At 40.8% G+C, this 22,988-nt stretch overlaps 2 protein-coding genes across 5 annotated transcripts in view; both read right to left on the reverse strand.

Moving 5' to 3' along the window:
* Positions 1–151: 151 nt before the first annotated feature.
* Positions 152–5,603, reverse strand: LOC124862854 (probable dual specificity protein phosphatase DDB_G0281963). Its single transcript, XM_047357032.1, has 5 exons — positions 5,435–5,603; positions 5,067–5,159; positions 4,126–4,285; positions 3,794–3,917; positions 152–1,217 (listed from the first exon to the last, which is right to left on the reverse strand). The coding sequence occupies exons 2-5, from the start codon at positions 5,157–5,159 to the stop codon at positions 425–427; spliced, it is 1,170 nt and encodes a 389-aa protein (XP_047212988.1). The 5' UTR covers positions 5,435–5,603; the 3' UTR covers positions 152–424.
* Positions 5,604–9,662: 4,059 nt separating this feature from the next.
* Positions 9,663–22,988, reverse strand: part of LOC124862851 (AP-2 complex subunit alpha-2-like) — a 39,163-nt gene continuing 25,837 nt past the window's right edge. For 2 of the 4 annotated variants that reach the window (XM_047357027.1, XM_047357026.1), the window contains 9 exons: positions 22,312–22,374; positions 18,282–18,344; positions 17,697–17,779; positions 15,072–15,161; positions 14,650–14,773; positions 14,268–14,384; positions 13,763–13,832; positions 13,467–13,601; positions 9,663–11,506 (listed from right to left, as the gene is read on the reverse strand). In XM_047357027.1, the coding sequence (XP_047212983.1) occupies positions 11,429–11,506; positions 13,467–13,601; positions 13,763–13,832; positions 14,268–14,384; positions 14,650–14,773; positions 15,072–15,161; positions 17,697–17,779; positions 18,282–18,344; positions 22,312–22,374 (823 nt within the window). In that variant the 3' untranslated portion in view covers positions 9,663–11,428. The remainder of the gene's footprint in view (positions 11,507–13,466; positions 13,602–13,762; positions 13,833–14,267; positions 14,385–14,649; positions 14,774–15,071; positions 15,162–17,696; positions 17,780–18,281; positions 18,345–22,311; positions 22,375–22,988) is intronic. The other 2 variants (XM_047357028.1, XM_047357029.1) reach the window with 2 other exon arrangements.

The raw sequence follows: 22,988 nt of genomic DNA on the forward strand, positions 1-22,988 counted from the left end.
TGGGTCATCATTCCATAGTGTTCAAAGAATGGTTCAAATGCATCATTGAAACCCCCAAATTAATATAATATTAAAGTTGTCATTGAGTGCATAAAAAACTTGTGACCATTACTATAAGTTCTTCCACTGACTGAAAAAATGCAACAAGACATGGTTGCAATGTGATCTTTAATTAATTTTAAGATGCTACACCACAGACTTTTCAAAACTGCTGAAGCTGAGAAAGAGAAACATAAGCTGACGACTGTCAGTACGTAACAAACAAGAAGCTATCGACAAGAATAATTTTCATATTCAGCTCTTCAATAAAAATAAATAAATAGAAGACAATAGTTTCCTCAGTATTTATCTAAATCACATGTGTGGTTGGTTTTGGTATGATGAACATGCACGGTAACCAGCCAACCCTAGCCACGTTCCACCTTCAGCACCTATAGGGTAGTGCAGGCTGTCCCATCTTCACAGGGTGGACAAACACCCCTCCCAGGAGCACTCTCTCCCCCCAGTCCAACAACTTGTTCAGAGTGATGCTGAACGGCGACAGCAGGCCCTGTTCCTTCGCCTCAGTTCGGCTGCACTTACTGCGGCAGGGACCCTGCTCCCTGTGGGGGTCCCCAGCCGGCCCGCAGAAGTTGCTGTTGCTCCCTGGCTCTGCCTCTGCCCTGTCCCAGCCATGGATGAGGAGTGCTTCTGCCACTTGGGTTTCTCCTGAGTGAGGGCTGCTGCTGGCTGAAGAGGGCTGGCAGGTTCCCAAGGGCGTCAAAGAGAGCGTGAGGCTTTTACGTTTCTCTATGAGTGAAGCAGAGTTTGATGGGAATTGTAATTGTGTGCACTTTGGTACAGGTTTTCTGGGCTCACAAAGGCTCAAAGCTGGAACCTCAAATGGTTTCTGGTTGCATTGTTGGTTTTGACATGTGGTCAGATCAAGAGTCCAAGGTCCCTGCTTGTTCCCACTGTCATCTAAGAGCGAGTATATCTGCTGTGTTGTGTCCTTATGGTGTGATGAGTCCTCAGTGACATTGTGGGCCTGATAGTTTTTGTTCTGACTGCATAGAGACCCGTTGGCCATGTCATCCGTTGATGGCCCCTGATTCTTCTGCTGCTGCCTGATCAAGTCACAGCTGGAATCCTTCTGATTCAAGGTGTTTTGGAAGTGCTGCAGCTGACCCAGAAAGTTGAAGTTTGGGGAAATGGCGGGTCGACGTTCTTTCACAAACCTTATAAGGGGAGAAAGAGGATGTGGGTCAGAGCTACTAGTGGACCACAATTCACAAGATGACTAATTTGCTCTGTAAATAACAGCAGAATAGAAAAGGAAACAGAGAACACAGCCAATAAGATTAATCAATACAAAGAGAAGATGGGTCCACCACAGCGTGTCGTAAGCAAACATAAGTGATTGGTGAAAGGACCAATAAGGCTTGAGAGGGCTGAAGACGACCCAGTGTTGCTACATTTCTGAGCCACCAGGTGAGGTTTGAAAGTTTAGCAACAGTCAGTGTGTGACAGGGTAAACCAACTGTTTAGCTGGATGGTTTGATGCATGGTTGCCATATTCTCATATATAGCCTATAAATATAATGACTTTAAAAATGACCACCAAATATTTTTACCCATAATGCCTGTTGTGTAGCTTACATAAAGGGTAATTATGGTGTTTATGCAATGGAGGATACTAGTTTAATAGTTGAAATTGGACCGGGGTCCCAATCAAGGTATTTTAAAATGATCTGTTGAGGAATAGCAGTCTAAAGTCAACTCCCAATCCATCCACGTTGTTGTTTTAGTGTTTGTGTATTTATGTGAGCTGCACTAATAGTATAAACTAGATTTTACTCTACCAGTTTTTAAAACTCATGCTTGTTTTCATATGCCAAACTGTACCATAAGCTGTTTACCTATTACTTACATGTTGACCTAAGACATCTAGCTGTTCCCTAAAAAAGTTTTTTTCACCATTTACAATGACATTTACAGTGAAAGAGGGACTGCATTGGCTGCTGCGGCATCCCCACTGTTTGTGTCTTGTTCCCTGTGCTTTGCTCACACAGCTTCCTGTGTGGAAGGAAAATGCACAGAGCAGCTGAAAAACACTTTCTGATGCAAGTTGTGTACCTACACCATAAACTGGAACCACATTGAAATATGTCATGCGGCAATTTATAAACAAGTAGTTTAAACCAGAGAGTAAACATGCTAATGTTAGCCGTACAGCAGGAGCAATAAGTGACTTTATTAAAGACTTGCTGTATGTGTGAGTCATATATATCATTAGAAACAAATGAGAAAATCTATACTTATGTTTTAAATAAATAGTTGTTAGAACATTTGTTTCCTTAACTCCATTAAACCTGTGTTAAGAGCAGGAAATCAAGGCTGTCTTAGAGAGTCCCCAGTTAGGACAAAGTATCTACTGCTGTGATAAGAATATTGTTGGCAAATATCTTCATATTTTTTGGGAATGTCCCTCTGTGTCTGGCCTCTGGTCCAGGGTGCATGGTTGCCTGGAAAGTTTTGTAGGATTCCCCATTCCTTTGCATCACCCCCTACTCCTGTTCAATGATGATTCCGGTCTTAGTGGCAATACCAGAATGGCACAGAAGAAAGTTATATTTGCAGGATTAACCGTCGCTAAAAAGACCATAATATGTTCATGCTTTTCCCCAGATATTCCATCAGCAAAAGAATGGCTGCACCATTTTAGAGACATTGCTGTTTCAGAAAGGTCACTGGCTGTCATACATAAAGCGCGGGCATCTACTATGCAGGCCTGGGACGCTTTTATCAGTTATCTCTCTGACATAACATTCCTTGCTCGTCTTAAATATGAGCAAGGAATGTTTTTTTTGTTTGTTTACTTTATCTTGGTAGGTCACCCCAATTCCTGTCTTCTACTTCTCCCCTTTCTAGTTATTTTTGTGTACTATATATATGTGCATACGGTTTGTATATGTAGGGGCATGTCGGTGTCTGGGAAAATGCCCTTAAAATTCTTTATTGGCAAGGCAATGGCACTATGTTTGTAATATAAAGTACAAATTGTTCAATAAATTAGTTTGTCACAGCAAAAATATCTACTGCTATCAACCTAACAAATAGGACAGACTGGAGTCTCAGAATGGGACTCAGTTTTGGCAAAGTCTAATCTTAAACAATTTGGATTGTTTCAGGGACATCCATAATCTATAGGTTTTCTTTCATTGTCGGCAAACATGTTGTCAAAACTTACATCAGATGTCCGTCATCTTTGATTTCAAAATGACCACCAATTTTTTTCTCCTATTATTACTTAATTTCTCTGATAACGAGCCACACATTTGGAGTATCAAGTAATTGTGCGGTATAATTGGTGGCCATATTTAAATCCAGTATTAGTTGAGGCAAGATGTTTCCTTCCTTCTTTTTGTAACACCAATGTTTAAAGCATCTTTTATGCAAAATTTCCTGCTTTCCGCAAAAAATGAATTATTCAGAACATTACCTGCTACTTATTTTAAATGAAACCAAACAACCATGGGCACCGAGCTAGCAATCCTTGCTGAAAAACAAATCTATTTTCTTCTCTGAGTTAAAATCTAAAACATCTTTTTATCACAACAAAATCTGAAATGGTAAAGCTATTTATTATTTGATTAAATATAGGTACTCTATCTACTTCATCATTTTCTGAAAGAAGACGTGTGTACAGTTGCCCATTACCTCTTAAAACATTTTCAGAACACATAGAACACAACAGCATTTAAAGCTAGTTAATTGAAGTTGAAGGCAAGAAAGGATGGCCTGTGTGCAGTACCTGTAGGCATGGTCCAGATCCATTTCCAAGCTGTACATGATGTAGGCCACAGCCAGAGCTGGGGAGCGAGAGATTCCTGCTGCACAGTGCACCAAAACCGAGGCCCCAGAGGAGATGGCTGCATCTGCACACACCACACAGCAGCAGGTAAACCTGCATGTCAGCAGGCCTCATTCAGCTAGCGCAAATAAGACTAAATAACCAGACAGCTGTTTGCATTAAAATGTTAGCATTGCGTGCAGACGGCTGAAAAACTATGAAGCAGATGTTTAAGCCGCTGGTGGCATTTTAAGAAATTTTGCATGAGAAAAGGAGGGAGGGAGAGTCCTGACCAATGAAGTTCAGTGCCTTTGGGATCCAGGGCAGCAGGTCGTCCCACAGAGAGTCGTCAATGGGGATGCGCAGGTATCTGGAGCGGGGCAGGAAAGAAGGCTGGGGGCAGCATCTGCTCACACTCAGAACGTAGGAAATACCCAGAGAAGCCAGCCGGTCCTGCCGACACACGCACACATTTTTCTATTACTCTATCTGCACAGTGGGCATACTCTAATTCAGAAAACTCCAGCTGTGCATTTAAAAAAATACATGTTTAATTTGTTCTAAATCAAAATCGAGAGACAAACTCTGAGTTATTTAAGGAGTAAATTCATGTAAATTTCCTGTCACACTGTGTGTTTTAGTTTGCTCGTTTTCTCCTCAGGGGTGAATGGAGTTGTGTTATTGTGTATTTATGTTACTAAACATAACTATAACATTACTATTTAATTTCCCTTTGGGATTAATAAAGTAGTTTTGAATTGAATTTGAATTTAAATGAACTTTAAATAAAAAATATTTGGAGCAAAGATTAACAGTAAATGATATAATGATGGGCTAACAAAGCTGGATAATACACTGACAACTAGCTTAGCATAAATAACTCCATCCTAAACAGTGACACCAACACAGTCTGTAAGAAGTAAGCCTATTCATTTTCTAATGAGTTCAGCTTTTACCACGTCAATAAAGACATATTTCCCTTGCTTTTTCATCCATTTTGTATCTGCTGTGTAAAGGTAAAACAGTGTTGAATCTTCTGCAGGTTATTTTGCATTTATTTTATTTTGTTTTTCATTGTTTTGTCCTTCATAATGCCAGGTTAAACCCATCGAGTTCTGTTCTGACTTTTGGTTTTCCACCCTAAGATTCTAGGTGGCCCTTATCTGGCCGCCCCTATAAAAACGTCCTGGATGCGCCCCTGTGTCTGCGCGGATTGTGCTGTTTTGGTTCCTACCTGCGTCACGTCGCGCTCAGCTCCAAGGTAGAGCCGCGGCAGGATCACGGACAGTGGGGGTCGCTCCGCCTCTGAGTCCCGGGACCAGACCATCTGCAGCGTCACAACAACATATATGGTGGCATTTTTTGTGCTTTTTTTTTTTACGAGGGTATTTTTCATGCATTTTCCTCTTAGTTGGGAGGACTGTAAATTGCATGAAGTGGAGCAATAACTAAAATCTTATTCTTCTTAGAGCAGAGCAGCGAGGATGATTATTGAGCTTCTGCAGCTTTATTAGACAACAATCTATTTCTAAACAGACAATGTTCTACTGGTCATTTTTCCGCATGCACACAGATGATTTTTTAAAAACAAACATTACTTACAGTGGAACGTCCTCCTCTTGCAGCAGCAGCTCAGTCTTGCAGAAGCTTCCTCTCCTCTGTTTGCCGTTAGATGATCAACACACCGTCCGCAGCAGCTTTCTGGAAACTCTGCGTGCTGGTCGCTGTGTTCTCTGAAGCTGCTCTGCTTCTAAACGATGAGCTCATCCTCTTTCCAACAATAGCTCAGTTATGCGTGATGTCATCTTCAGCCAATCAGCGTGATTCCTCACGCGCAGGCGCGCCGCCTCCCTTGGAAACAACCATGTGCGATAAACTAGAATATTATTGAAAATTCCTTTGGTGCGGTAACTCCATCACTGGGTGAAAAACATTATATAGATTCCACATAGACTGGTGTTTTCAAGCCTTTATTTCTGGTAAATCTGATTGTCTGCTTACAGCCAAACATGACTTTTAAGATTAGAATATATCAGACCAGTAAATAACATTTTAATACAGAAACGTGGGCTTTACAAAAAGTATGTTTAAAACCTGCTTAAAGGTTGTTATTTTCAGAAGGAACTTTTAATCTGCCAATTGAGCCTCATCAGAACACAGATTCTGATTTATTGAATATGACTGTAACGGAGTCTCGCCAGTCACAGGAGCTGCTGATCATCTTCTACCTTGCCATTACTCAGTCTGTTTTGTGCTCATCTCTTTGTGGTTTTTCCCATCAACAAAACAGGACAGGTCCAAACTACAACGAACACTTAAGTCTGCAGAGAGGATCATCTGGGCTGACCCTTCTATCTAGGACAGAGAACAAGTCTAGGGTCAGGAAAAGGGCAGCTAACATCTCTACAGACCCCACACATCCTGGACACAAACTGTTCAGACTTTCACCTCCAGGTTGGCACTACAGAGCGCATTTGCAAAAACCAGCCGCCACAGAGACAAGTTTTTTCATCCAGGCTGTTTGTCTGATGAACTCGTACCAGAGTGCCCAGATCTATACCCTGCATAATTGCATAATTCAACCATGTCTTTTTTTGTAAACAAAAAAACAGGGTATATGTTCACACTTACAAAAATATTTTATTTCCCCTTTATAATCCCAAATAAAATGTCCTCTTTGTGCACAAACTTGGTGAATAAAGCTGATCCTGATCCGCTTCTGTTAGTCTGCCCCAGGGAAGCTGTGTACAATGTACAGGGGTTGGACAATGAAACTGAAACACCTGATTTTAGACCACAATAATTTATTAGTATGGTGTAGGGCCTCCTTTTGCGGCCAATACAGCGTCAATTCGTCTTGGGAATGACATATACAAGTCCTGCACAGTGGTCAGAGGGATTTTAAGCCATTCTTCTTGCAGGATAGTGGCCAGGTCACTACGTGATACTGGTGGAGGAAAACGTTTCCTGACTCGCTCCTCCAAAACACCCCAAAGTGGCTCAATAATATTTAGATCTGGTGACTGTGCATGGGAGATGTTCAACTTCACTTTCATGTTCATCAAACCAATCTTTCACCAGTCTTGCTGTGTGTATTGGTGCATTGTCATCCTGATACACGGCACCGCCTTCAGGATACAATGTTTGAACCATTAGATGCACATGATCCTCAAGAATGGTTCAGTAGTCCTTGGCAGTGACGCGCCCATCTAGCACAAGTATTGGGCCAAGGGAATGCCATGATATGGCAGCCCAAACCATCACTGATCCACCCCCATGCTTCACTCTGGGCATGGAACAGTCTGGGTGGTACGCTTCTTTGGGGCTTCTCCACACCGTAACTCTCCCAGATGTGGGGAAAACAGTAAAGGTGGACTCATCAGAGAACAATACATGTTTCACATTGTCCACAGCCCAAGATTTGCGCTCCTTGCACCATTAAAACCGACGTTTGGCTTTGGCATGAGTGACCAAAGGTTTGGCTATAGCAGCCCGGCCGTGTATATTGACCCTGTGGAGCTCCCGACGGACAGTTCTGGTGGAAACAGGAGAGTTGAGGTGCACATTTAATTCTGCTGTGATTTGGGCAGCCGTGGTTTTATGTTTTTTGGATACAATCCGGGTTAGCACCAGAACATCCCTTTCAGACAGCTTCCTCATGTGTCCACAGTTAATCCTGTTGGATGTGGTTTGTCCTTCTTGGTGGTATGCTGACATTACCCTGGATACCGTGGCTCTTGATACATCACAAAGACTTGCTGTCTTGGTCACCGATGCGCCAGCAAGATGTGCACCAACAATTTGTTCTCTTTTGAACTCTGGTATGTCACCCATAATGTTGTGTGCATTTCAATATTTTGAGCAAAACTGTGCTCTTACCCTGCTAATTGAACCTTCACACTCTGCTCTTACTGGTGCAATGTGCAATCAATGAAGACTGGCTACCAGGCTGGTCCAATTTAGCCATGAAACCTCCTACACTAAAATGACAGGTGTTTCAGTTTCATTGTCCAACCCCTGTAGATTACCACTGTCAGTGTGTGAATGTGTGTATGACTGATTGTTGTGTAAAGCGCTTTGGGGTAGATGAAGCACAACACAAGTGTAGGCCAATGGCTGAAGCATGGCATCCCACTTTTCTTGAAGGTCAATATGGTTCTGAGGTACGAGTTATGGGCCTCTAGGCGCCAACTGTTAATCCCCTAGGTTTTCTATAAGATTTAGGTCTGGAGAAATTGGAGGTCACTCCTTTCAAGGTACCCCAGTCTCCAGCAGCCATTCCCTAATGGTGTGACCTTGATGAGCTGGAGCATTGTTTTCAAAGATGAAATTAGTCCTGTGTTGTTCATGCAGGGTCACAAAGACTGGATTATTAGTGTTAATCAGGTAGTATGGGCTTGTCTCTGTACCATCCAAGTGTAGGGGAGTTCTGCATTGAGCAGAAACACCAATTAATGATTCATTTCTATAATTAAACATTTTGTTCATTTTTTGTTTCTACATTTATAGTTTCCCATGAAATAAATGTTTTAAGTATTTCTTTTTTATTTAACTATAGGACATTAGGACCTCCTTGTCATTCTGCCCCAGATTAATTAACAATCCTATTTCCCCAACAGTGGGAATTCTCAGATCATGTAATGTACTCACCGAGCAGGGGCGGTTGTTGCATGAACACCGGCTTGGGCTTGGGCCAGTCCCCCCCCCCTTCTAAACAGTGTTCAGGGGCCGTTAGTTGACAGCAGCAGGGAACCTTTGGGCTGGTAACTCAGCTGTTTGTCTCAACATCCCTTCTGTCTCCCCCTATTTTCTTGTCTGCCTACTGTCGGAAAAATAAAGGCCTCTAGTGCCACAAAAAAAATAAAAGATTTTACACTTTTGACCAATTTGGTATGATTTACCTTATAGCTTTCCCACAATAAAACCTAGAAACTCGTTTTTGATAAGATATTGACAACAATATGATCCACAAGCATTAAGAGTCCTTTCCTATATTTCCTTACAGTGCAAATGCTGGATGTGTTATTTATCCCTATTCAAGTTGAAGCATTATGGAAACTTGGAAATCAGACTTTTGTTTGCACAAATGTAACATCCTGACCAAGACTGTAGGTCTTCACCATGGCATTAGACTGAGCCAAAATCATTTTTTCTACAATGTTCCTAAAACCTGCAGGATACAGTTTTTATGGTCTTGCTGTTCAAGCCATTTGTCACGTCAACAAATACCCAATTATGCTCCGTTAGTTTTGGCTGCTAGTTTAGAACGTAGTAAGCTTGTTGTTAACATTGTAGATCATTACTTTGGATGCGCTTTTTCAGCTTGATTTTACCTGACTGGCTAGTCAGAAACCCAATAATCCAATCTTTCTCAGGTCAGTGAACACAGCATAACTAAATGCTACCAGATCATATTAACACTCTTTGGTGTAAATGCTAACTCAAAGGGAGAGAAAAATGAACAATCCAAGTTGGTCATTTTTTTGTAACATGCTGGATTTGGAAAAGTTGGCATAGAGATCCACATTTTCTAAGGAATGCAAACAGGAAATTGTTTTAGTGATGTGAACTGTACTAATCAACCAAATATTAGATACTACAAGTTCTGTTTTTGTATTAAGATAGTGTAACACTTATTTTTAGTGTCTGCTTGCACACCCGCACACAAACAGTGACATTACTGCCCATAGCAGGACAACATATAAAACTTACACTGTTTTTGTATCAGTTTATAATCTGAATCAGCAAGTAAAAGCTTTACATAAAACAAAGGTGGAAAACTGACTGGTCAATCAGTGTTATGACTGTAATGAACACAGGAGTCATCTAGTCAGATATATGGCATAGTTTTACTTCACATTTTTTTCATTACAGAGTAAATCTTAAGTCTAACACAGGTATTGGGCAGCTTCTTAACACCGATACATGAGGCTGCATTAGCTAGTGGATACTGCATAAACACACACACACAAACTCACTTACACACACTCACAAAATGACTAAATCTTTCACTACAAAGTTCAATGTCCTGCGACTGCTGTGCAGTCACAAAATGTAATGTGACCATGTGTTAGAAATGTCTTTAGGCTTCCCCCCCCCTCACCGGTTTACTGCCACATACAACCATTCACACACACACATATATATACCGAGTCCCCTGTAGCTGTAAAGGACATCTGGGTGTCTCACATCCTGTCCTCCCAAAACATCAGTGCTTGAAAGTGGCAGGAAGCCCGGAGAAGAGTTGTGCAGCTCTATATGATAATTGAAGCAGTCTAAACTTCAAAGATTTATTGTAGTGGTTGGTTAAACATCCCATTAAACAGCATAAACCCATCTGATAAGTATTTGCTGAAAAGCAGAAATATGGATGTATGGAAGATGAGACTCACCTCTCTATGCTGGACTGCTTATAAAGGGCTTCATTTAAAAACCAAAAAAATTCTCCATATAAATGTTTGGGCAGCCACCCACACCAACACCATCTTCATTAAGGTGTGACATCCACAAGCCAAGGAGTAAAACTGGAGAGCTTGGAGAAGCAGCTGTGTACCTAACCTCACCTAACCACTTGTTCCTCATCTGCACACATCTCACTTGTGTTGATCAGAAGCAAAAACAACCAGATTTATTTTCTTTCTCCAAAATAAAGTTCCGAGTTCTACAGGAATAAGACAGCAGTGATGAGATCGGGCAACTTGCCATTTCTACAAGTGATAAACTTCTCTGCCTCTTCAAGCTGTTCACTGAGCCGAGTCCACAGCAGTGGATGGGACAGGCCAGACTGAAACCTGTGACTGTTTGGTCTCTGCTCTGGTCTCATCTCTGTCTATTCTGTGCCATTAATCAACATGAACAGCATGGATTAGCCAACCACCAGGAGTCTTAGCAAGCACAAAGGGAATGTCTCAAAAAATAAAGTGATTCACTGGCACATATTTATATACACAACAAGAACAAGTGCACAAGCTGACAGAAATGAAGGATTACTCCTAGCAGGGCTAGATGAGAGGAATGAATGGGAGAGCATGTCAAAAACTCAAGTCTAGGATCCGAACACATGAAGTGCATTTTCAGCAGGAATGCTTGATGTTCCCTCAGCAGGTCTGACCACAGGGAATCACGCTTGTGGGTGGGGTTGGGATAGTAGTGTGTGGGTGTGCAACTAGTAGCTTCTCCCATTTATCTTCAAGGAATGTTGCACTAATAAAATCTTTTCCACAGCAGTCAGTACTAAAGTCAGGATGAGCAAAATGAAACCCCAGTACAACCACAGGACACACCCACACACCCCCCTCCACACACACACACACACACACACCAGCTACACGGGTAAACCAACAAAACCAAGATTGTAGCATTGTGTTAATAAACAAGTAAAAGATGAACTGGAATCAGAATCTGGGACACAAATAATGACAATAATATTGCTGCGGCTGCAGGCAGCAGCTGCACTTTCCCTTATGCAGGTTACACCTTTTTTTTCTTTTTTTACTCAATGACTCTTTGTTGGAGGCAGGAGGACAGGTGTGGCAGGAGGGCTGGAGGGAGAGGTCGCTGGTGGGGATGGTAGAAGTACTGGTCAAGGTCTGGACTCTAGAACTGTTGGGCCAGCAGCTCGCAGAGACGCATGGACACGGAGTCTTTGCTGGAGCGCAGAGTCAGACGATACATCTGCAAAAACACAGTTGCATACAGTGACCAAGCTGGAGGAAATGTAACAGGTCACATGATCCCATATGGTCTGGGATATCTGCCTACAGTATATGTTATTGTCTCTGCCAATCAAATTTAAGACAAGTCTGTCTTTATTGCTCAATAGATGACATTGTGATGCTCAAAGTGATGCTTGAGCGTTTACTGTCGTGGCCCCAAAGCTCTGGAACGAACTGTCTCAGCTGATGTTTTTAAAGCTCACTTGAAAACACACTTTTATCCTTTAGCTTTTAAGCCAGAGTGACATTAACATTGACTGATTGTGTTTTTAGGATTTTAATTGTTAAACACACAACACTGAGGGCTGCACTAACCTAAACACTCTGAGGGAGATCTTACCAAGGAAAGAAGACTCACTATTTTTAGTATCAGAGAGGTGTTGAAAATTAGGAAGTGGTTTAAAAAGAAAATGTGCTTTCTGCAGAGCCATGATTGTTGATTTATGCTGCTAAAACAGAGAACTAGAGCTTCAGTGGGTGCTGATTAACTTGCTTTGTCACCATTATATACTTTTGTCATAATGGTGACAAACTAAAGTGCAGCAAGGCTCACTAACATCAGAACAACTAATGTTGCAACAACAGGTCATCATTTCTTTCTAAATAGCCACCTGACTTTGCACATCAAATGACAGGCTAACGCTAGCTTGTTGTTGTTAGATGAAACTTTCAACCAATAACTTGATTTTGCTGGGTTTTTGTCTTGCTGACATTCTCTTTGTTAAACAGCAGACGGTGACGAGCACAGCTAAGGAGGCAGAGCCTGAGTAAGGTGTATGTCACAAACAACAACAAGGCAAAGATGGTGGGGGCGATAAAAATGTAGACACCAGCAAACTCTAAATGAGCACAGCTAACCACTTGAGACAGCAGCATACTGTGAATGTGAATTGAGTTGTATCGGGTTTTTCATCAACATGAATCGGATCATTGGCACTGTATCGACAGACTCTTTGTATCGGCCACAGACCAGGGATGCACAGCCCTATACTCCCGGAAAGGCACATAGACACAGCCAATTTAGTAATACTGGCAGTAATAATTGGGCTAACGACTAATAATAAGTACTATTATATTATATACAGAATGCATTTATAAGAATACAGGACAACAGGGCTCATTATAACTAAAGATGAATAATGCTTCCTGCTATAGCAGTGTCTCCAAACGTTTTGCACCACAAGCCAAAATCACCAAGCTGAAAGTACCCAAGAGGACTTTTTTTTTCCAATTAATATAAAATAATCTTATTCTGAATTCTGTCCTTTTTTCCTGCTGAACAATGAATTAAACATGCAATATTAATATTTTTATGAAACAAAGTAGACCTTTGTTATTAAAAAAAGAAAAAGGTTTCAGTTGTTTGTCTTAGTTTACTAACCTTCAGGTTGAATGTTTTCCATTTTGTTGGTTTAAAAATGGTTTTTAGTCCTTTTCCAGCAACAAACAAGAACTTTCTTCAAAAAACTTTGATACATTTAGCCAAGTTTTTTTTTATTTTGTGGCACTAGTGGCATTTATTTTGTAAGTGGACCCAGAGGAAATGGGGTGGAGAGAGAGAGGAAGACATGCAACAAAGATCAACAGGCTGGGACTCAAACCAGCTGTACTGGGTTTGAGTCCAGACACCGGAGACCTGTGCTGCATGTCTTCCCCCTCTCTCCACTCAATTTCCAATCTGCCTACTTTGAAAAAATAACAAAAATAAACACCACTAGTGTCGCAAGAAATTTAGAAAAGAAAACCCAAACGTTTCCATGTGCATCAGCTACATATTTTGGAGGATTAAAATGATTCAAAGGGCTGCAAACGGTCACTGGCCCACACACTGGTCCTACAGCGACTTTACAGAGCAGACATGTGGAACAGAAACATGAGCTTCAATGGTAAACAGGGTCGGTGGTTCTGGATGCTCTTACCTGTGCCTGTGCATTTGGCTCCAGTCTTAGCAGGCACCCCACCTGCTGGCTCTTGGTCTGGATCACTCCAGCACAAACATAATTCTCAGGGTTTGGGTCAACATTGTCCAGTAAGGCCATTCCTAACCCCAGCAGCTGAGTGAGAACAGAACACCAATATTAAAAACAAGGAATGTTCTCAATGACTCAAAAAGAAACCAGGAGTTCTCCTACATCATCTGATAAAGATCCAATAGTTCACTGGGGGGCAAAGGTTACTCAGAGATTTACATTTCAGAGGGATAATCTAACCCTACCTTTGCTTTGATTACTTCAGTATCCATGCCGTGGTTGGCCTTGAATATCTTTTGTGCTTCTTGCTGAGGCCTGAAGAGAGACAAACAACTTTAAAAATGACCTTAAATAAATAAAATGGATGCTATAATTTGACACACAGGTAACTGCAAACTCAATAAAAAGTCTACAGCTCTTTAGGCTTAATCTTCATACCATTAGCAATAACTAAGGCCAAGGAGCACAGCTCTGGACCTTACAAGCTACAAGATTTTGTGATAGGGGCTGCCTTCATTTAATATAAGCACACTGCTCTTCTTCACTCTATAGGAAACATTAGGTTTGGTAGAGCAGTTAATATGAATCAGAAACAGCATAGAAAATTTACACCAGCAGTGACTGTGGTTACCGCAGACACAAAAAAAAGCTTTAACAGAAGTCCAGCTGAGCTGTAAACCATACAGAGTCCTTTATCCCATAACACACACACACACACACACACACACACACACACACACACACACTCACTGGCTGAGCTGTTTCCAGCGCTGGAAGAAGTCTTGTGAGGCCATCTCAGTTGGCTGGAAGAACTTGTTGATTGTGACCGGCAGTTTGAGAGTCAGGTTTTGCAGAGCTCCTCCATATCTGACCATAGACAACAAAAACACGTTTGAAACATTAACAGTTCAGTGAGAACCTGTAACAAAACATAAAACCTAAACATTTGCTTTCATTTGATTTTCATTTAGAGGTCTATACTCAGCAACATTTGTATTCACTGGAGTTATTTAATGACCAAAAAGGGACACGAGTTTATTCTTCTTCATGCTACAGCATCTAAACCTCGACGGACGTATGACTGTCAAACATTATCAGCTCATTAGCTTGTGGATCAACAGTAAAATCCTACCTGAACTTGATGTTGAGAAGCGGGGCATCAGAGAAATCAGTCAGGCACTCGATGTTCAGGACCTGTTGGATTTGGGCTCCACCCTCCACTAATGGTTCCACTGGTTTGCTCTGAACGTTGAGCTGTAGCCAGTTGTCAAGGACTTCCAACTACACACTGAAGTCAGTGAGCTTTGTCCTCACATAGACGGGACTGAAGAACACTACACATTTTAGAGTTTAAATTACATTTTTATCCCTGTGTTTGTAAAAAAAAGAAAAGAGCCTGATCAAGCTTCAACTCTTCTTGATAAGTTTCAGCTTTCTTCTTTGACAGAAACTTTAACACAGAAGGAACACTGGTTTAGCTTATTTCATTGGCCACCTCTACCACATTTATCCCATTTACAGCTTTGGTATGTTCTGAGCATGCTCCAAGGATATGAGACTGTAGCTCTCCGGGACAGTTGACAGTGGTGGTAAAGCTGGCAAACTGTACTGATGTCTTGTTACCATAGAACAAGTACATTCTCCCTGAGGAAGGAGGACATATGAACGGTTAGCATGGTGAAGATACATAGAAAAAGTTTCAGTTCAGAAGGAAAGTCTCATCCTTACTTTAACTGAGCCTATCCATACTCATACCTTGGAAACTATTCACATGCATTGTAATGTTTCTCCTTTGGTCACATCTAAGCCACCAATTTGTGTTGATTTTCTTGGGATTTTATGTGACAGAACACCACAAGGTAGAGTATAGTAAAGTGGAAGGAAAATAATAGTTTTTTAAAAATGTTTTGGAAATAATCTCAGAAGGACTCAGATCAGGACTTTGATTAGGCCATTTTAACACAAGACTATGGCTTTGATCTAAACCACCCCATTGTATCTCTGGCTGTATGTTGAGGTGGTCATCCTGCTGGAAGGTGAACCTCTGCCTAAGTCTCATGTCCTCTGCAGCCTCTAACAGGTTTTCTTCCAGGATTGTCCTGGATTTAGCTCCATCCATCTCCCATCAACTCTGACCTGCTTCCCTGTTACTTCTGAAGAAAAACATCCACACAGCATCCTCTCTCCATGTTCAGATGATGAATTGAGCAGAGCTCTGGGAGATGTTCACAGCTTGGGTTATTGCTGTAGAACCTTACCCTGCCTTCTACCCTAACTTCTACACAACTTTCTCCCCAACCTGTCTGCTGCTTGCCGTTAGTTGACAGCAGCAGGGAACCTTTGGGCTGGTAACTCAGCTGTTTGTCTCAACATCCCTTCTGTCTCCCCCTATTTTCGGAAAAATAAAGGCCTCTAGTGCCACAAAAAAAAAAAAAAAAGATTTTACACTTTTGACCAATTTGGTATGATTTACCTTATAGCTTTCCCACAATAAAACCTAGAAACTCGTTTTTGATAAGATATTGACAACAATATGATCCACAAGCATTAAGAGTCCTTTCCTATATTTCCTTACAGTGCAAATGCTGGATGTGTTATTTATCCCTATTCAAGTTGAAGCATTATGGAAACTTGGAAATCAGACTTTGTTTGCACAAATGTAACATCCTGACCAAGACTGTAGGTCTTCACCATGGCATTAGACTGAGCCAAAATCATTTTTTCTACAATGTTCCTAAAACCTGCAGGATACAGTTTTTATGGTCTTGCTGTTCAAGCCATTTGTCACGTCAACAAATACCCAATTATGCTCCGTTAGTTTTGGCTGCTAGTTTAGAACATAGTAAGCTTGTTGTTAACATTGTAGATCATTACTTTGGATGCGCTTTTTCAGCTTGATTTTACCTGACTGGCTAGTCAGAAACTCAAGAATCCAATCTTTCTCAGGTCAGTGAACACAGCATAACTAAATGCTACCAGATCATATTAACACTCTTTGGTGTAAATGCTAACTCAAAGGGAGAGAAAAATGAACAATCCAAGTTGGTCATTTTTTTGTAACATGCTGGATTTGGAAAAGTTGGCATAGAGATCCACATTTTCTAAGGAATGCAAACAGGAAATTGTTTTAGTGATGTGAACTGTACTAATCAACCAAATATTAGATACTACAAGTTCTGTTTTTGTATTAAGATAGTGTAACACTTATTTTTAGTGTCTGCTTGCACACCCGCACACAAACAGTGACATTACTGCCCATAGCAGGACAACATATAAAACTTACACTGTTTTTGTATCAGTTTATAATCTGAATCAGCAAGTAAAAGCTTTACATAAAACAAAGGTGGAAAACTGACTGGTCAATCAGTGTTATGACTGTAATGAACACAGGAGTCATCTATACAACTCCCTCCCCAACCTGTCTGCTGTGTTCCTTGGTCTTCATAATGCAGCTTGTTCTCTAGTCTTCTCTAACAAACCTCTGAGGCTAGAAACAGAACAGCTGCAGTTAGACTGATTAACTCACACACAGATGGACTCTGGTAACTGATTAGGAGACCTCTGAAGGCAGCAGGTGGCACTGGATTTTATTTAGGGCTATCAGAGTAAAAGGAACGGAATTAGAATGGATGCCACAGTTTTTAGACTTTTATCTTGAAAGAATAATAATATCCCTGCATATTTTTTCCTTCCATTTCACAATCCTGCACTACTCTGTGTTGGTCTTCTTTATGAAATCCCAATAAATACATAGACGTCAGTGGTTATAAGGTGACACGTTGTAGAAAAAAAATATTGTATAAGGTACTTTATGTCAAACCCTCAGACACACTCATCCTAAGAAGCAACTCCATTGTATGGACATGTTGAGATAACTAAACAGGGCTGGAAAGAAGGTGAAAAACATCTCCAATGGTTCAAAAGTGAAGTTTTAACCATAGAGCCCTTGGAAAACTGTTAAAAACAACATGTTTACAACCAGGTGCACAAAACTACTAGATGTTGGTTTGTTTAGCTACTGTTCATCTTCATGGCAACAATATAAAGAGTAAATTCCAAGTCATTTCTGATCCGTTGTTACTGATGAAAGAGCTTTGACCAACATGAGTTCCACATAGGACGCAGATAATGCAGCATGGTAACACCAAGCCACAGCAGTCTGATGCTGAGAAAACTCACCTAAGTTCTGTCGGTACTCTGACTTGATGCCAATCTGCAGAAGCTGATTCTCAAACAGAACCCCATTGTTCTTGCAAACAAACCTGTAGGAGGACACAATTCAACATTTACCTCACCAAGTCTTCTTATTGTGTCCCTACTGCAGATGCTCTAATCTTTCAGACACCAGTCCATCAGTGAATTAACTTGGCAAGGTACTAGTAATCATACCACCACTTGCTTTGCATCTACATTAATCATACAGGAGTCCTAAAACAAATGGATGATTAACAACAGCAATTTTACCATTTAAATATGTTTTAAGTCAATTATAAAAGCCAATCATGCAAACATGATAAGAATCATTGTTCTTTCATTCTTAACTATAAAAATTTGGATCAATTTCAGTTTAAATCTGATATCACATTACTGGATAGCAAACATATATATGAGTAAAGATTAAGTACATCCCTAAGATGCATAAATTGGATCAAGAAGTGAGGGTGTGGTAGAATATTAGCTGAACAAACCACCCAAAAGAAGTGTAAGAACCCAGCCTAAAAGCTGCTCAGTAAACACAGCAAAATATACAGAAGACCACCTTACTTGTTAAGAAGCTCCTCTGCTTCAGACAAAGGAGGAGCAGGATCCTCAGAGGGAGGAGCAGAGCTGAGAGACCACAGGACAGCACAGGGATGAACAGGCAGCCCAGAGACGAGCAAACAGGGTAATCCGAAACAAAAAGATGGAGCAGAGATAGGAAATGAAAAAGCCGTTGTTTTAACAGAACAGCAATGAAGCATTAGGAGGTGGTACAGGAGGGGGAAAAAGAAAGACAAGGGAATCAAATGCAGAGGTGGTTAGTAAAAGATATTTGACCAAACAATATTACATCATCAAAGCCATTTAGTTAAGCTGCTGAGCAACCCACTGCCATACAGTCTACAGATATCTGGTCAGCTTCTCAGGCTCTCCAATTGTGCTGAAGCAAACAGAAGAAGAAGAATGAAGAGCCATGAAGATGTGTCCAATCTACATACTACACATAGTCCTCACTCTACTGTGACAGTGTTTACAATGTTTCATACCATGCACTGCATTTTATTAGGTGTTGGCATAGCTCTTACTGGATTTCAGGCCTGTTGCTCTTTCGGTTTACTGTGTTTGCCTGACTAAAAACACTGAGCAGTGAGGACCCTGTCCTTTAGACTTGGTGGCAAAATGTTGTCACAAAGAATCAAAATCAAATTCATACAGATGCATCTAATGGCATTCTGTTTAAAGGTTGTATTTTTAAAAAAAGGATGACAAGAGAAAATGTGATTAAAAAAAAAAGAAAACTGACTGAATCAAAGGTACATACTTCCATAAAGGGTATCAACCCTTCTACGAAGTGTTATTCTGTCTACTGTTCTGCAAAACAGGGAATCTACACTTTTAAATGCTATATTTCTCTAACGAAGTGCAGAATTATCCCCTACTTGCCCAAATTAAGCAAGTCAAAATATTGCCATATTGTCATTAATCATTTTTTGTTCTCAACCAGAAAGAACTCTGTGCCTTCAAAACATGTTGGTACAGAAATGGTATAGAATATTTTCTCAGTGTTGGTAACCTATTACAGATAGGTTATTTTGCTCAAAAAGATTACGCAAAACCCAAGCAGAACATCAGAGAGGAATGACCCTGATTATGATCCACATAGATCTGATTTATTAGTAAAGCTCAGCACACAAAGCTAAGCTTGCTTTTCTTCTAAATGTTTCTAATTTAATTATACTCCTGCTCCGTTATTCAAACCATGTGTTGCATCCAGGAAGGCCACTACTAGCATCAGCTCCGCCTCTGTGTACTTCTATCTTTTCTAGCATGAAGTTTCCCCACCATCTTTAATAACAGCAAATCTGTAAACGTGCTGCAGATGGAGCAAAAACTGTCCCATACCTAACAGCAGGAAGCCGTGTGTATCATACAAACTGCAGCCACTGCTTCGCTCACAGGAGACATTTCTGCTCCATAAACACATAATGTGTGTGTGGCTGCTACACCTCACACACAACCACTGAAGAGACACTTCATTGAGAAACAGTTAATAGCAGTAAAGTGTATGCCTCTTTCAGATCACAGTTCTGCATTAAATACATAAGCATGAGCCCACAATTATGGATCGTTTTCTTTCACACCATACAACCTGATCTGCCAGGATCATGTACTTCCAAGGCAGCATCTGGGATTGCAGAAATAAGGAAGTATCACCGCTGGCAGCTGGGAATTCCCTATGCATCTGACTGAACTCAGCATCACAATCCTCACACAAGCAGTCCAAATCTATGTAGTACTTTAAATACAAGTAAGGTGGCTATGCACCATCCTTAATATATTATCTGAATCAGATTCGGCTGATTAACATACATCTCAGATTACACAGACAGCAGAGGATCATCCAGTGTGTCTGCTCTGTGGACATTCATGGACTTCCGCTGCAGCAATGCTTCCCTTCATATAACTACGTCTCACTCGTTTCACCTCGTCTATCATAAGGTGGAAAAGCCATGTGTAGATCACAGGAAAGTGTTATCTGAAAGGGGGATTTAGAAACACAACAGCCAGATTAGCCCTGGACCCAGCACTGATCCAAACATACTCCTAAGTAAACTATGGTCACTAAAGAGGTTTTGCTCTGCATCTTAATTTAATCTCCTGTGTTTCTCTAAAATCACCATCTCATATCAAACTAAATAGACAGGGCTCTACTTTCACTGGCAGTTAATCACTGGTAATTACTGGTAGGATGCCCAGAGATATTGCTGTGTTATAATTAATGAAGTACGAGTAGTTAAGACTGATCGTCAGTAAAAATGGAAAATAATGTCCTGGACGAGCTCTATGTAGGAACCAGTGACTGTCAGAACAAACAGCTGAGTAGAGTGAAGATGGGAATCTCACCTTCAACCAAACAGACTAACCATGTTTATTTAAAAACGTTTTTGTACATGTAGAACTAGAAGAGCAATAATTTTACCCACTGCCAACAATAAATACAATGTTTCACCTTTCTTGTTTCAAGTGCTAATTACCATTCAAAAAACATGACTATTTTCTCATTTCTTCTACTCTGGACTTGGCTACCTGTGGCAAACAGCAGAATAAACACACACACGCACACACACACATATAACTAGAGGTCATTAAAAACAACAAGTAAGCTATTAAAAGAAATTAGGCTGGATGTATGAAAGGATTAGTTGATGTTATCCTGAACTAAGCTATTCATTTCCTCAGCTACTACCATCATGAGGACTTTAACACTCAGCAGACAAAACAGACTGCAGTACATTACTGTTCATCTACATTAAATATACCTTAAAGGACAAAAGTCTGCCATACCTGCTACAGGCCCATACAGAGGGCCACAAAAGGACTGTCCAAGTAACTGTGTTTAAAATGAAGTCAGAGGAAACAGCTCTAGGCTGTTAAAAGGTAAAGTATTTCTATGAAGGCATGTGGCCCCTTCATTCAGGCTGCTACAACAGAGAGAATCCGGTAGGATCTGGACTGACTTCAGAAGGCTCAACGCGTTTCAGTGAGGTTCCTCTGCTTGGGCGTCTTACCTCTGCCAGTCAGGGAACATACTGGATTGGGAAATATAGGCAGCCTTTTGGAAATCTCAGGGTTAAGATAAGGGTCTACATCCTCAACAGAATACATACACAGATTGATGGTTACAGATGCCAACCAAGCAAACTGCTAATGTAAGTTGCCAAAGACAACACAGTAGTATAGCCTGTAATCATTGTCTTATTTTAAATAAGTAAAATCATGTTTTTATCATGACCCCTCTCTGACACACACACTGTGTGAAGTCATCCATGCTCCAATAACAATAACAGGCTAGAAAGAAATGTATATAAACAGTGTTAATTATACGTCTGAAAGAAAAAGACAGAATTAGCTAAAACTGGTATCAACAAGTTAGAGATTTTATAAGAGACCAGTGAATCTCTACTAAGTAACAACAGTGAAAAAATACAATGGAAATAAGTTGATAAAACACATCTACTCCACTTATTTAACTTCAGTTTTTATGGGCTCATTTAACTGACTGTAACCAGCAGCTGTCATAATTATGAGCTGTGTTCTTGTTACAGCAATATGGTAAATAATAGAAAATCTTAGCCAAGCCACAGCTAATCTGGATGCAACATGTATGTATAGATGTGTGCATGTTTGTGAGTGTGACTGGGTGAATGTGGGTCTAGTGTAAAGCTCTACAAATGGTCAGTAAGACTAGGAAAACACCATATAGATTCAGTCCTTTAACCAATTACAAGTGACTGCAGCAGGTGCCAGAACTGGGTTGATGGAAGCAGGAGAGGAAAGCATGACCAAAACAATGAACCTGAGGGCAAAACGCTCCTCAGTTTTCTCTTCATGACAGTTGAGTATGGTAATGTCTCTGTTCAGAGAGAATAACTATTATCAAGTCAGGCGTCTAACTAAAGCTAATGTACAGTAAAGCTCACCACTTAGTAAGACATGGTACATTGATACAGGCAGGTTTAACAGTATGAACTGTCGAGGCTCCGTGTTTGTGTGTCTAGCTAAATCTAACTGAAGTTTACTACAGGGATCTTACTCCGAGTCACCAGAACCCTCCACCAAAAGAGGATCGGAGGTCTCAGTGGGCTGTTCCAGATCTCTGTCAATATGCAATCACGGTAGAGGACAGGGGACAGACACACAGGCAAGTCAAAACACACACACATACACACACACATAAAGAGGGAAAGGGAAGGAGAGAAAAAGACGAAAGACAGTCACATACAGAACAAGATAAAGAATCAACAAGAGTAACAGACCTGCCAACCATGAAGTCTGTATCAATGATCAGTCCTCCAATCAGAGAGCTAACTAACAGCTTCTCTTCTGTCCTATGATTTAGCCTTAAAGGAGCTAAAGGGCTCCCTCTCTTGGAATGACAACAAAAGGACTACAAGACAGCCAGCTTAAGAAACCAATTCCCCTGAAAATTAAAGTCAAATGCTAAATCATATCAATCCTTCCAGCTGCATCCCTCCCTGCAGAGAGAACTTCATGTTAAAATAATTTCAATAACCTGGTCGGTAGGGGAGATTAGTGCCAACCACAAGTCTCTGATTAGGGCTCAAACTATTCCTTAAATAATTTAGTACCTCCATTACTAAAATTCCTTGAGGCTCTGTTAATTCTGTTTAACTGTTCAGCGTGCGGTGTTCCAGCAGCGTGGTTATTTGTGTTGAACAACGCTCTTACTCCTGGTAATGATGGCCTACA

This window comes from Girardinichthys multiradiatus, chromosome X (assembly GCF_021462225.1).
Source record: "Girardinichthys multiradiatus isolate DD_20200921_A chromosome X, DD_fGirMul_XY1, whole genome shotgun sequence".
In the NCBI taxonomy this organism is placed as follows: Eukaryota; Metazoa; Chordata; class Actinopteri; order Cyprinodontiformes; family Goodeidae; genus Girardinichthys; species Girardinichthys multiradiatus.

What these genes read in the sequence shown, in the direction of transcription:
- LOC124862854 (XM_047357032.1), bottom strand. Translation starts at nt 5,159, where the DNA reads ATGGTCTGGTCCCGGGACTCAGAGGCGGAGCGACCCCCACTGTCCGTG. An exon ending in CTGAGCGCGACGTGACGCAG is followed by an intron (nt 4,286 to 5,066) that starts GTAGGAACCAAA and finishes GTGTGTCGGCAG; the next exon opens with GACCGGCTGGCTTCTCTGGG. An exon ending in GATCTGGACCATGCCTACAG is followed by an intron (nt 1,218 to 3,793) that starts GTACTGCACACA and finishes TCCCCTTATAAG; the next exon opens with GTTTGTGAAAGAACGTCGAC.